This window comes from Anas acuta, chromosome 1 (assembly GCF_963932015.1).
Source record: "Anas acuta chromosome 1, bAnaAcu1.1, whole genome shotgun sequence".
NCBI lineage: Eukaryota > Metazoa > Chordata > Aves > Anseriformes > Anatidae > Anas > Anas acuta.
The window spans coordinates 114499732-114512013 of NC_088979.1; the positions used below are offsets into that span (position 1 = coordinate 114499732).

Sequence of the window (12282 nt, forward strand, 5' to 3'; positions counted from 1 at the left end):
TACAATAGTTGATGCACAAGATTATGAGACAGGAGAACAGATTCTTGGTGGATAGGCAGGAAAGGCAATATTTTAAACTGAATAAGCTTGCAAGAGCTTTGGATTGTGGTTGGAGATCAGAATTGGAAATACATAGATATGTTTATCTCTTTAGGGACTCGTTAGGAAATGCAGACTTCCTGTGTCCCTTAAGGAAGTACTAACCTGCTGTCTCACAAGCAATGTCCAGTTACGTGGCTTTGGAAACGGATATTTTAAGTGGTGTATATTCCCTATTTCCTAAGGCTCATTTTCTCCCTTTTACCTTCTCTCTCACGCTAGAACTGTCTATATTTGTTCCGCATGATGTCACTATCTAACGAATGTACTGGCATGATATGGTGGAATTCCTTTTTTCCCTTAGGACTGAACTTCTCAAGTGTGTCAGTTGTTTGCTCTGTAGCTCAGAAGCAATGAAAATATGTGGCCTCTCACTTAAAACTGAAGCAACATAAGAAAATGCTCTGTTCAGTGATGGTAAACTAAACTCCACATTGCTCACTGCAGATGTGCTAGGAATGTTGTTTCTATCTGGGTCAGTATTTACTTGAATATTTTTGAGTTTGCTGTGAATACAGTAATGCCCTTTTCACGTTATGTTTTCTGGCAACGTTTGAGAGAGTCACTTGGAGACAGAAATGTTCACTGTAAGTTACACAGGTACATGTTTACCTTCCTAGACATACTTGTGGTCTGTTGTAGTTCAGATGGATGCAGTGTCACTTGTCATTCCAGAATAGCTGCATTTCTGTAGTTCTACTGAAAAACTGTACTCTGAAAACTCTCAGAAAATATTTACTTCCTCTCCAGGTTTATTTTAATGTCTTTTGCTTTTTAATAATGCAGTTACTTTCAAGGAGTTTTAAAAAAAGTCCCACCCACATATGGTCTGGACAGGAGGGAAAGGGGGATCTAAATTCCTCTGCTAAATTGCTTGAAAATTATGTCCTGGACTCTAATCCTTCTCCTTTAGGCATATGGAAGTTGTGTGGTTGGTGTTTAAGATACTGTATTTTGAGAATTTTGACTGACACTGCTCTTTGACTTGTGTCAATAACAATAAATAGATGCCATCCTATATGAAAGTATTTTTTATAAGGTTTGTACTTTGTTCAGAGCATTTGTGAATTAATTGTTATTCTTTAAATATGTTTACTAATTTTACTATTGGAGAAAAAAAGTGGAGAATTAGTATTTTAATTAGTATTTCAGTGTTTTGAGAGGCTTGGAGAGGAAATGGCTTTTGTCTTTTTTTTTTTTTTTTTTTTTTTTTTTTTTTTTTGACAAGATGCTTAAATAAGAAGGCAACCCCAAGGTGAACGCCAGGATACAGATAGCTTAGTTGATTTAAGAAAGATTAGATGTGTGCAGGAAGTCTTTTCAGAAAAAAAAAAATAATAAAATCAGGATTATTTCTTTTATTTTGTATATTCTTTCTTTAAATTGATGCATTAACCTTAGACATCAAAAACTGAGTCAAGTGCAATCACTCAGCTGTAGTTGTGTGCATTCTACTACAAGTGGTGGCTTATGTAATTACAACTAAATACATGAAATACTGAGTGCACTTACTCAACCTAATTCTGTAGAGAACTAATGTTACAGGGCTGTCGTATCAGATCTTTCTGAAGAGCTGTAGCAGAGCTGACTACCTCTTCTCTTCCTAGATGAATGTCCACAGGTCAGCCTAATAGCATCGGGCATTTTGCAGAATACCTGCCAGCCTCTAGTGCAGGGTATCGTTACAGCATGGCACAAAAAATATTACAAGGACAAAAATAATTGAAAATATTTGTAGCAGGTACTTTCTGTGATTCAGGAGTTGAATGCTGCAGGCAGTATCTCATCATGTTTGCTTTTTTTTTTTTTTTCTTTCTGTAAGGGCATTTTTTTGGTAAAAAATCTCTATATTTAAACAACTTTCTAAGTGTGCTCCTAACTCGGACGGTTCCAGTCTCAAACTTTGATTTGATTGGTCCCATTTTCTTCCCTCTCCTGCTGCCCCTGCCACCCTCCACTCCCCCCTCCCTAAACAATTAAAATAACTCTAGATTTAAATAATGAAAAGGTGCCTTTCAAAGGCTGTACATTCCCTAAAACACAAGAAAATAGCAGCAGTGAAATGTTCATTCAAACAAAAACACAACATGTACAAGACTCTTTCACTCCTTCATCACTGTGGGAAGCATTCTGAGTGAACCCTCTCCTAGTTCTCTGTCAGAAGGTGTTTTGCAGTGTGCCTAAAAGGTCACCTGGTTTCAGTTCTTGAGAAGTGTATGAGGATGTTGCAGAATCCTGAACCTTGTGAAGGTTCAGTAACACCCTTATAGGAGCATGCGTGTGCTGTCTGCGAGATCAGAAAAGAGCACAGCAGTTTGTATATACAGACTGAAGAGAGACACGGGGAGAAATGATCCCTGGCTGGTGCTTTCTCAAAGTATTTAGGGATGAGGGCTGTATAAAAGTAGCTGCTGAGAAATAGGGATTAACGTGTTTTGACAACCAGTTCTCACCATTTATTTAACAAAGCAGGAGATAAGACCTGTTCCATAAAGTTCAGCAGAAAACAGTTCGACAGATCATATTCAATTTTACGTATGGGACACCTCATTTTTTTGACACTTTTTCTTGGAGAAATCCCACAAAATAACTTTAAATGTTATTTCATTAGCTAATCACTCATTTCCAACATGTTTGCTATCTTAGCCAAAGCAGAGCTTTAAAAAAACTATGCTTCTGAAGACTTCTGTGTATTTTCTTCATTGCTGGTAGGGTCTGGGGAAGCTACAGGCTAATGAAGAGATGGTGAAAGATTCTACTTATTGATCAAATCTAATTAACATGTTTTCATGAATTTGTCTCAGACGAGGCATGAAAAAGCAGTTCTTAAGGTTAAATTCTAATGGCTAAAGTCTTTCCTGTTAGATTATTGGATATTTTTTATTTAAGGATTAATTAACTCTGACCCCATTTCAGTGTGATCTTACTACTTACTGTTCAGGTGGTTTACAGAGAGATTCAGAAGATATTTCAGAACCACAGTTACAGGAACTAAATAAACAATAGGCACTTGAACGAAGGCAACTTTTAACACCACAGAAGCACTTAAGTTTTCCAATTTTTTTCTCTGAACTTAGTGCAACATTTCATTCTCTCTTTACCATAATCAAAATTTGATGTGCATTCTTTCTTAAATGGCATCTGATGTGGTGTCTCTCTTCAGCTCTTTGTGGTTTCCTGTTTTTCGTACACAGATGAAAGTATCTGCTGAGATCTATTAAACTTTGCAGTTTATGACTTTCTTAATGTAAGCCTCCAAATAACATTTACAAATACAATGAATGCTTGGTGTGGTAGAAATACAGGAGCATGTCTTTGGTGTTGTACTTCAAATTGCTATTTGTTTTAATATGGTTTGATTCTAAAATATGTATTATACAGGACCAACTTAATAACAGTTGGTCTTTTTCTGCACAATATTGTAGTACCAAGTAATATGCATTCCCACATAAGGAAATAGAAAAGCTGCAATAAAGTATTTTGACCCATATAAAAATAAGGCAATGTAAACTAATAAAAACTGCAAGATAATGTTGATGAGTATGTGAGGCCTGTGTCTCTTGTCTTCTTTTGACATTTAGCAGTCATTAAAAATATTCCTAGGAATGTGTGAGAACTTAAGTCCTGAAAATAGTTATATATTGATTAATGGTTATATATTGGTTAGTTGACATATGTTTGAATACCGTATCATTTGTCCTCAGTGTGAGGCAGAACCTTTACAAGAGAAGGTGTTGTGGTTTTTCAAAATTTGGGTTTCATCCCGATGACATGAGAAAAAGAATTGCTACTAGTGAAAAGTTTCTCATAGATTCGAGAGTGATAAAATAGATAACTTTCAAATGATCAGCCTCATGTCAGATTCCAAATATAAGCACCTGGTTGGCAAAATAACTAAACGGCATTATCTATGCAAATGGGAACTGAGTTTGACAGATTGTGGCTTTGTATTAAGGAAGATAATTTTATTCTCTATCCTGATTCCCCACACTTTCCCACATTCGCTACTCTGAATATACTCCCCATTGTGCAGGTGAAGATCTGAGAAGATGTCTTCTAATATTTATATAACTATTACAGGCTGTAACAAACCTTGGCCCAGTGGTGGTGGTATCTGGATGTTTGTTATAAGAAGGTTACTTGGCCAGTGCGCCTAAGTTTTAAAAAATGTTATTGCAGTAGATACTGAATTGATGCTTATCATTCTGAGAAGAGAGGCTGTGAAGAAGGGAGTTCTTTACCAAGCACAGAGGTGGTCCTTTACATTAACTTTGAGACAGTGCAAGGTTGGTTACTGTACCTGCTTGGTAGAATATTTCATTTTCCACAGTGTTCTTTCTATTGTCCTAAGGAAGCTTGAATATTTATCATTGCAAAATAAAGTGTCTCTTTGTTCCACTGTGTTTAAGGGAAGATAAACCATTCTTTCATTTCCTTAGGCTCCTTTCAGATAACTTGATTCTGTCTGTTGAGAAACCGAATGAATGCACCACTACTTCAAAAGTCAATCTCTGCTGTCTAAATAAGGTATTAAATATGGGATTTTATTAAATTTATTACTTCCCCCCTCACAGAACTATAGTGCCATGGAAAGTGTTCAGGCAGTGCCTTCATGAAGTTCATCAGATAAGCTCTGGTTTGGAAGCAATGGCTCTTAAATCTACTATTGACTTGACCTGCAATGACTACATTTCAATTTTTGAGTTTGATATCTTCACTAGATTATTTCAGGTAAGATTTGACAATTTTAAATATTTGTATGACTTCAAGAACCTTAGTGACCTGAGTCACTAGTACCTAGGGGTCAGGAATTTGAATGTTTTTGGACGTGGATGCTGATGCCCCAAAACTGACACCCGGAAAAGATATCCAGCAGCACCTTCTTCATTCCTGCACATACATATGATCACAATATATTTGTGTTTGCTGTTTACATATGTTGCACTATTCTTAAATGCATTCCTACAAATGTAGACCTTCAGGTACTTATCTAAATACTATGTGTTTATTTCTTTGTACTTCTGTAGCTACATATACTCAGGTGAATTGTTTCTACAAACATATCAAGAAAGTTGCATAAGAGTTCTTTTTTTTTTTTTTTTTTTTGGTGAAGTGTAGGCCTAATTCTTTTTCTTTTTTTAAAATGGACAAATTTTTGCCATTAATAACGTTTTACTGTTTATGTATAATCAGGGACTATCTGTGGGAATAGCATTGATTGTATTGTTGTCAGTAGATAACAACATACATCAAGCTTATTTCAGAGAAATATTACATGCCTCTGTTAACCTTGTGCCCTTTCTACAGAACGTACTTTAAGGGGGACATTTGAGTATTTGAGTCAATATAGAAGGCTTTGCTTGTTTGCATCCGTATTAAATGCATTGATTCTGAATTTATCACTTTGGATTTTTACTTTATAGTAGTCTGTGAAGTATCCAAATACTTAATTGTTTGTTTATGTGTTTTTAACCCCCCTACAATGCTAAACTGGCATATTGTTCTTTAACTTGTTGGAGGTATGTTCAAATTACCAATATTACATCAAAGCCATGGCCGTATGTTTGTTCAATTTTCCATGCTGTTTTGTGATGATCTGTTTAGCTTCATTGGGTTTGTTCTTCTGGGAAAGGGGGCTATTACAAAGTTGATATTAAGATCTGGTAGAAGGTGATTAACGGTTTCAGTTTAGAGTTTTGGTTTTGATCATCTCTTCTCTGTTCTGAGTCAGAACTGTATCGGAGTTGAAAATGTTAAGGTGTAAATAATCTTTCTAATTTAACCACATGTTTTGGTCACTTTTAAAAACAAAGTCACGCAGGTTATAGTGCTTTGAATAAAACTTGGGAGGTTCTCTGGTGTTGCTGTTCAGCAAAATCCCCCTAAGCTTTGCTTTTTGTGTGCAGATATGATCAAACATTCCTGCCTGAACATTGCTGCCTTGGGTCCATTTCTATTCTGTCAAAGTTTCTCCCTTTTATTCATTATTTGGCAATCTGTTCAGATTTTCAGATTAGTCAAGACCAGATCTTGGTCTCAAGACTTCACTGCAAAATGTCAGAGGCCTATTGGCTTCAACATTATATTACTATGAAATGCATTTATTCAAGGTTCTTTTCTATAGGGTTTGATTCCTTCTCTCATTTTGCTCGCAGATAAAGCAAACAACCACTTTTTTTTTTTTTTTTTTTTAAATCAAGTAAAAGATTAAACAAGTGAGTGATCTGAGAAGTAACATTTTTTTCTGGCCCTTTGTGGAGTCCTGTAGATTGCTTTAAACTTCAGGACAGAAGTCTCAAATGAGATTTTTTTCTTTGATTTGCAAACCAATGAATTCGCATTGCTTAGCTTCTTTGCTCTTTTCATTTGTTACCATGCCTGGCCCTAGGAAAAGGGGATCAGCAGTACTGATATAAGTAAGTAAAGAAAACTGGTTAGGATTAACTTTAAATTTAACAAAGAAGCAGAAAATTTTTGCCAAACTGATTACCATCTTGTGCAATAGTTGTGTAAGTATTCAAGTGAACTTGCACTGAACTTGATCTGAGAATCTCTCCCAGAGGTTACATTTTACTTCTTGAGTTTTTAAACTGCTTCCGTAACTGTGTGTGCATACACCCACGGAGAGAAAATCCCAATTGTTGAAGTAATCAAAATACTGTTTTGCCAACTGTGGGTTGTTACAGAAAAGCTACATTTACAATGATGCTTATTCACAGAAGAAAGCAAGTCTACTTTCTGTGGAGATCCTGTAAAAGTGAAGCTGCTCCCCCTGCCTCTCCCTTGTATGCATGCACAACTCTCAGTGCTGTTTCTCTGACCAGAGAGAAGTTAGCATGGCAGTATATTTGGATGCTTTGAAGAAAAGGATTTTCATTCCATCACTGTTAACATGTTCAATGAAGTTGACCTTTTATGCAAAAATATTCTCTAGGAGAACAAGTGTACCAACCTTTTCCATTTTAGATTTTCCAATTTTTCAATACATTCAAGTTCTTGCCCTTTGATTTTCAGTCCTACTGTCATGTCATCTTCATATAGCAGTAATGGGATGCTCTGTAGAAAGTCCAAGCATTAGAAGAAGATAATAACTGCTTAAAAGCTTGATGGTTGTAATCAACCAAGGAATTTGTATGTATTTTTTTAATACTTATTATATAGGAATAATTATATAGAAATAATATATTGTTACCGCACACTGTGAACCATATAGCGTACACCATATTGCACACATTACCACAGTCCAAAAAATCTTCAGAGTACTGAATGTTTAATCATCATTTTTGACTTAATCCCACAAAATAGGAAGATTGTTGTGTTTTTGTGAGGAAGTATTGGCGTTGGTATGGCAAAAGTCAGCTCCCTTTTTTCTTTAGTTAGGGTAACAAACATTTTTCATGTGATTTAGCCTCCTCACATCCATCTTCAGTGAAAATGTAGAGAGTACCTGGTAAGATGTGGTGTTGCATCTATGATAGCTTTTTTTTTTTTCCTTTGTTTTGTACAAATTTTCATATTTGTGGTTTCTTATGGCCTTTGTGCTAAAACCTTACTGTTCCATTCCATGTATCTGATTTGAAGAGGCATGCATTCTGAAATAAGTCTTCATACGTGCTTAAATAACAGTTAGGATTTGCCTAGGGAGTGTATCATAATTACAATATGATTTTACTGTTACAATATTTTGCTCAAGTGCATCACTTAAAAAAGCATTTCATCTCTACATTGCTAGCCTTTAGAAGTCCCTTTGAAAGGAATTTTCAGGGCACACAAGAACACAAGTTTCTTCTCTTCTGTAGCTTAACTTCTCTTGCCCTGATATTTTGAGAAATACATTAAAACCAGAAATACTCTAAACCATTGAGAGGCAGTTTCTTGTATTTCCTATGATGCCTATGAACACTTAATATGTTTGTATTAACCCACTCCTTAAAAATCATTCTTCTTTCACAGTAAAGAAATGTTTTATGTTCTTTTAAGTAATAGCGTATCAGGCATGTTTCACCAAGTTTTCTGAAGCATTTGTTACTCAGGTCAATAGAGTTGCTGTTGATGTTTGTTTTGTTTTCTCATCCTAATATCTTTATGGTAACTGAAGAAAACAATCAGTAGAGAATAAGAAAAAGAATAACATCTCCAATAAGTGTTTTTACTAGGCTTCATGTCTTAGAGGTACTTATCATTACCTATAGGAGTGCCTCAGAACCACTCAAGAATAGGCTTAGTTGGGTTTTGATTAAACCATCCCAAAGCCATACTCTGCATTTTCTCACTAAACATTGTCCTTAATAGTTTGTGTGGCTACAAACAGGAGATCATGTAAATTCGAGTTCTTCAAAATCTTTATCTAATATTTATCCTTGATGTTCACCAGTGGCATTCCCTAGGGCTCAGCACTGGGGCCAGTTCTGTTTAACATTTTTAGCAGCAGTCTTGATGAGGGGAGCGAGTGCACCCTCAAAAGGTTACAGATGACACCAAGTTAGGCAGGGCTGTCGATCTGCTTGAGGGTAGGAAGGACTTGTGCAGGGGTAGACTGGATTGGTGGGCCAAGTCCAATCCCATGACGTTCAACACAGGGCCAAGGGCCGGGTGCTGCAATTGGGTCACAACAACCCCATGCAGCAATACAAGCCTACAGAAGAGTGACTGGAAAGTTGCCTGGCAGAAAAGGATCTGGGGGTGCTGGTTGGCAGCTGGCAGTGTGCCCAGGTGGCCAAGAAGACTAGTGCCATCCTGGCCTGTATCAGAAATATGTGGTCAGAAGGACTAGTGATTGTCCCTCTGTTGATGGTTGGGTTTCATCTTGAAGATCTTTTTCACTCTAGCTGATTCTATGATTCTTGAAATATTTTTTTTTTTATTTTTATTTTTTTTGAAGGAATCCTTGCAACAAAGCTGAATATGTGGAACAATCTTCTGTACTGTTAGACCTTTACCAAAAGTGTATATTTTTTAGCAGAACCTAATACATTTTGGGTCTTTTTAATGAATAGGCTTGAGTTTTATTAGAAATATGTAGCTAACTGGCTGTGTCTAATTGTTTTTCTTCTCTTTTTAGCCGTGGGGTTCAATCTTAAGGAATTGGAACTTTTTAGCTGTGACGCATCCTGGATATATGGCATTCCTGACATATGATGAAGTGAAAGCGAGGTTGCAGAAATACAGCACTAAGCCTGGGAGGTGAGAGGAATGGCTGATTACTGCTTTCCAAGTAATCTTGTTGTCTCTAGAGCTACATAGTTATTCTAGATCAATATTTCTATAATGTGTGATTCTTACATTGTGATATTGAAGGAATACTTTAACTTTTTGATTAGGTGGTGAATCAGAGTAGTAGTAGGTTGTTTTATTTTTGTATTTGGGATGGTATTTATATCTTTTTTTTTTTTTTTTAATAGTTTAATACTAATGGACAGAATGGCCAGTTTCAGAAAATGGTTGATTTATAGATTTTAAGACTTGAGAGTTTAGTAACCATGATGTATTTTTTACATCGTAATGCCTCTACAACTCTATGAAATAAAGCAATATTTATTAGCACATGTAAATATAAACAAGTACAAGAAAACAGGAAAAAAGTTTTCATTGCTTTTCATTTCTTCTGAATTATGTGTGACAAGCAAAGCATTTTTGGAAATCAGGTTTGAAAATACAACTTTTTAAGACGTGTTGAACTGTTACTCACCAGTAAGGCAAAATTGATTGTAGTCTAGGTTTACCTTTCAGTTCTCAAGCTTTGGTTCCTAATGTCTAGGTCTCTAAATTGGTTTCAGGACCACATGTATATATAATTAGAGTTTGTCATTTTGAAACTTGTTAGAGAAGTGTAGCAATACCTTGAAACAACTATTTATACATTTTGTACTTGATTTCTTCTGATTATTTTTTTTAGCAAATAAATGATGTGTTAAGTCACCTGTCTATTCCAAGTGCATGTGTAAGAATCTCCTGGTTCCAGTCTGATAATGATTTTAGCTTGGCACTCATAAGCAATGTTATGGAATTTAGATTGCTAGGTTGGTTTTTCAAGTGGTCACAGTGTTAGTATTTTCTCTATTATTAATTCTGATTCTGTGGATAATTTCTCTTTTACTTCTTTTATAATAAAAGTTGTCTTAATGTTCCTTGTAAATATAGTTTTAAGATAACTTTCTGTTTAGATATCAGAAGATGACTTTCTGAGTTGCTTAGGTGAAACGCTGAATTTGAAGTGAAGAGGAGATAAAGTGGGAGGCATTACCTGAAACTGCTTCTTTGATCAGTCTAAAATATCCTGGAAATTAGAAATTCTGTTCAAATAGGAACTAATTACTTCTTCAATGTAATGCTGGCCCTGCTGAAGTTTGCAAGAGCTATGCCAAACTTCATGGAGGCTGATTTCTCATTTAAATTTGTTTGGAAGGAAATAAAATATTGACATATAATTAAGGAAAACTGCTTTGTGGCAAAGTTTGTGGCATTTCACTGTGGGATGCTTTTCTGAATGATATTTTTGCATTTGACATGGTGTCTGACATTAAAGCAACTAGACTTTTTAGTAAGAAGGAAATAATTATACCCAACGTTCTTGTTGATGATCTTCCTTTTCTTCCTACTGTGCTCTCTGTCTGCATTATGATACCATACGCATTATGATACTCCCAGATACCACCTGTAAAACACAGAAGTATTTAAATGCAAGTCTAATTGGGTTGGTATTATCTAGCATTTTCTGAAGTGAAAGTGGTATTTCCTCCATCCTGTTGACAAGCTCAGCTACTTACAAAATTAACACTGGTAGTAGAATAGTTTCATTCACATTTCTGCTTCTTTTAAAGGTGTTCTCTATTTCCTCAACAAACCTTCCATTCATTCAGATTATTGGCCTCTGTGTTCACAAAGGGTGTATGTTGTAGCTATGGAGAGTTAATATAATACAGTGTCCTTGAAAATGTTTATGAGCATGTCTAAATGTATGTAGTAGGACTATTCATGGTGAATCTTTCACTTTGAGAACTAAAAAGCAAGCAGATGAAAAGTTGGGTGTAGGGAGCTACTGTTAGCCTATTTCTGCTTATGAGAAACTGACAGTGTAAAAGATGCTGGTTTATTTAAGGTTCTATGCTTATTTTGCTGAACTCTGATTAGAACTGACTTTCTATTAATCCTGTTTTTATCAAGCTATATTTTCAGACTGAGTTGCACTCGCCTGGGGCAGTGGGCCATTGGATATGTGACTGGTGATGGGAACATATTGCAGACCATACCTCACAATAAGCCTCTGTTTCAAGCTTTGATTGATGGCAGCCGGGAAGGATTGTAAGTACGAATTCTTATAGTTACCATGGGTATTAAATCGTGGTTCCTTGTTCTTCTGATGCTGCAGATGAGTAATTATTAAAGATCTTTAAAAGAGAAAAAATGTATTCATGGTATTTGGTGTTCCTTTGGAGGTTAAGGACCACCCTTTTTATTCTTGTTTCCAGGTAATTCCATTAACCAAAGTTAACCAAAGACATATCGGATAAATTCCAGGAGAAAATAAAATTGGGCAGCTGTCACATTGATTGTTTCCCAGTAAGAGTCACAAATGCACTTAAGCTTATTGAGCAATCACTACTGACAGTTACTCATATGTCTAGCTCTGGACAATGATTTAAAAGCTATGTAATTGCTTTTTTATATAATGTGCAGCCAGAAAGTTTTCAGGTTTTAATAGTTTACTGAAAAGATTTGTAATTATAAGAGAATCTAAGTTTATAGGGAGAAGAAGTGCATTTTTTACTCAGTTAGCTCATGTAACAAAAATACTCGGTGTCAGAATATTTTTTTCACTGTTACATGTTTTGATATATCCGCATGATTATAATGGGGAAAAAACAAACAAACAAACAAAAAAAAGGAAATAATCAGTCCTCAAAAAAAGATTGAGAGTTCTTTTGCAAGCTTCGAAATTTTCTCCGTCCACCTTTGTCCAGTAATTTTATTTCAGGTATAAGTTCATATTTTGAAAGATATCAAGGTGCTGTAGATATTGCCCTGTAGAATAACACGCACTTACTATAATAGTATTACTACTACCCAATTTTCTTTACCAAAACTGGATGAACAAAAGCCAAAGCAGAGAATACTAATGCTAGGTGAAGTTTTTAGACCCCATTTAAATATAACTTTCTCATGGTGCTACTTTACAACATGACT

At 35.5% G+C, this 12282-nt stretch overlaps 1 protein-coding gene across 1 annotated transcript in view; it reads left to right on the plus strand.

Annotated features, from left to right (window-relative positions):
• CBLB (Cbl proto-oncogene B) overlaps positions 1-12282 on the plus strand; it is a 132440-nt gene that overhangs the window by 76185 nt on the left and 43973 nt on the right. The window contains 3 exon segments of the mRNA XM_068694558.1: positions 4674-4830; positions 9161-9282; positions 11263-11400. Coding sequence (XP_068550659.1) covers positions 4674-4830; positions 9161-9282; positions 11263-11400 — 417 coding nt within the window.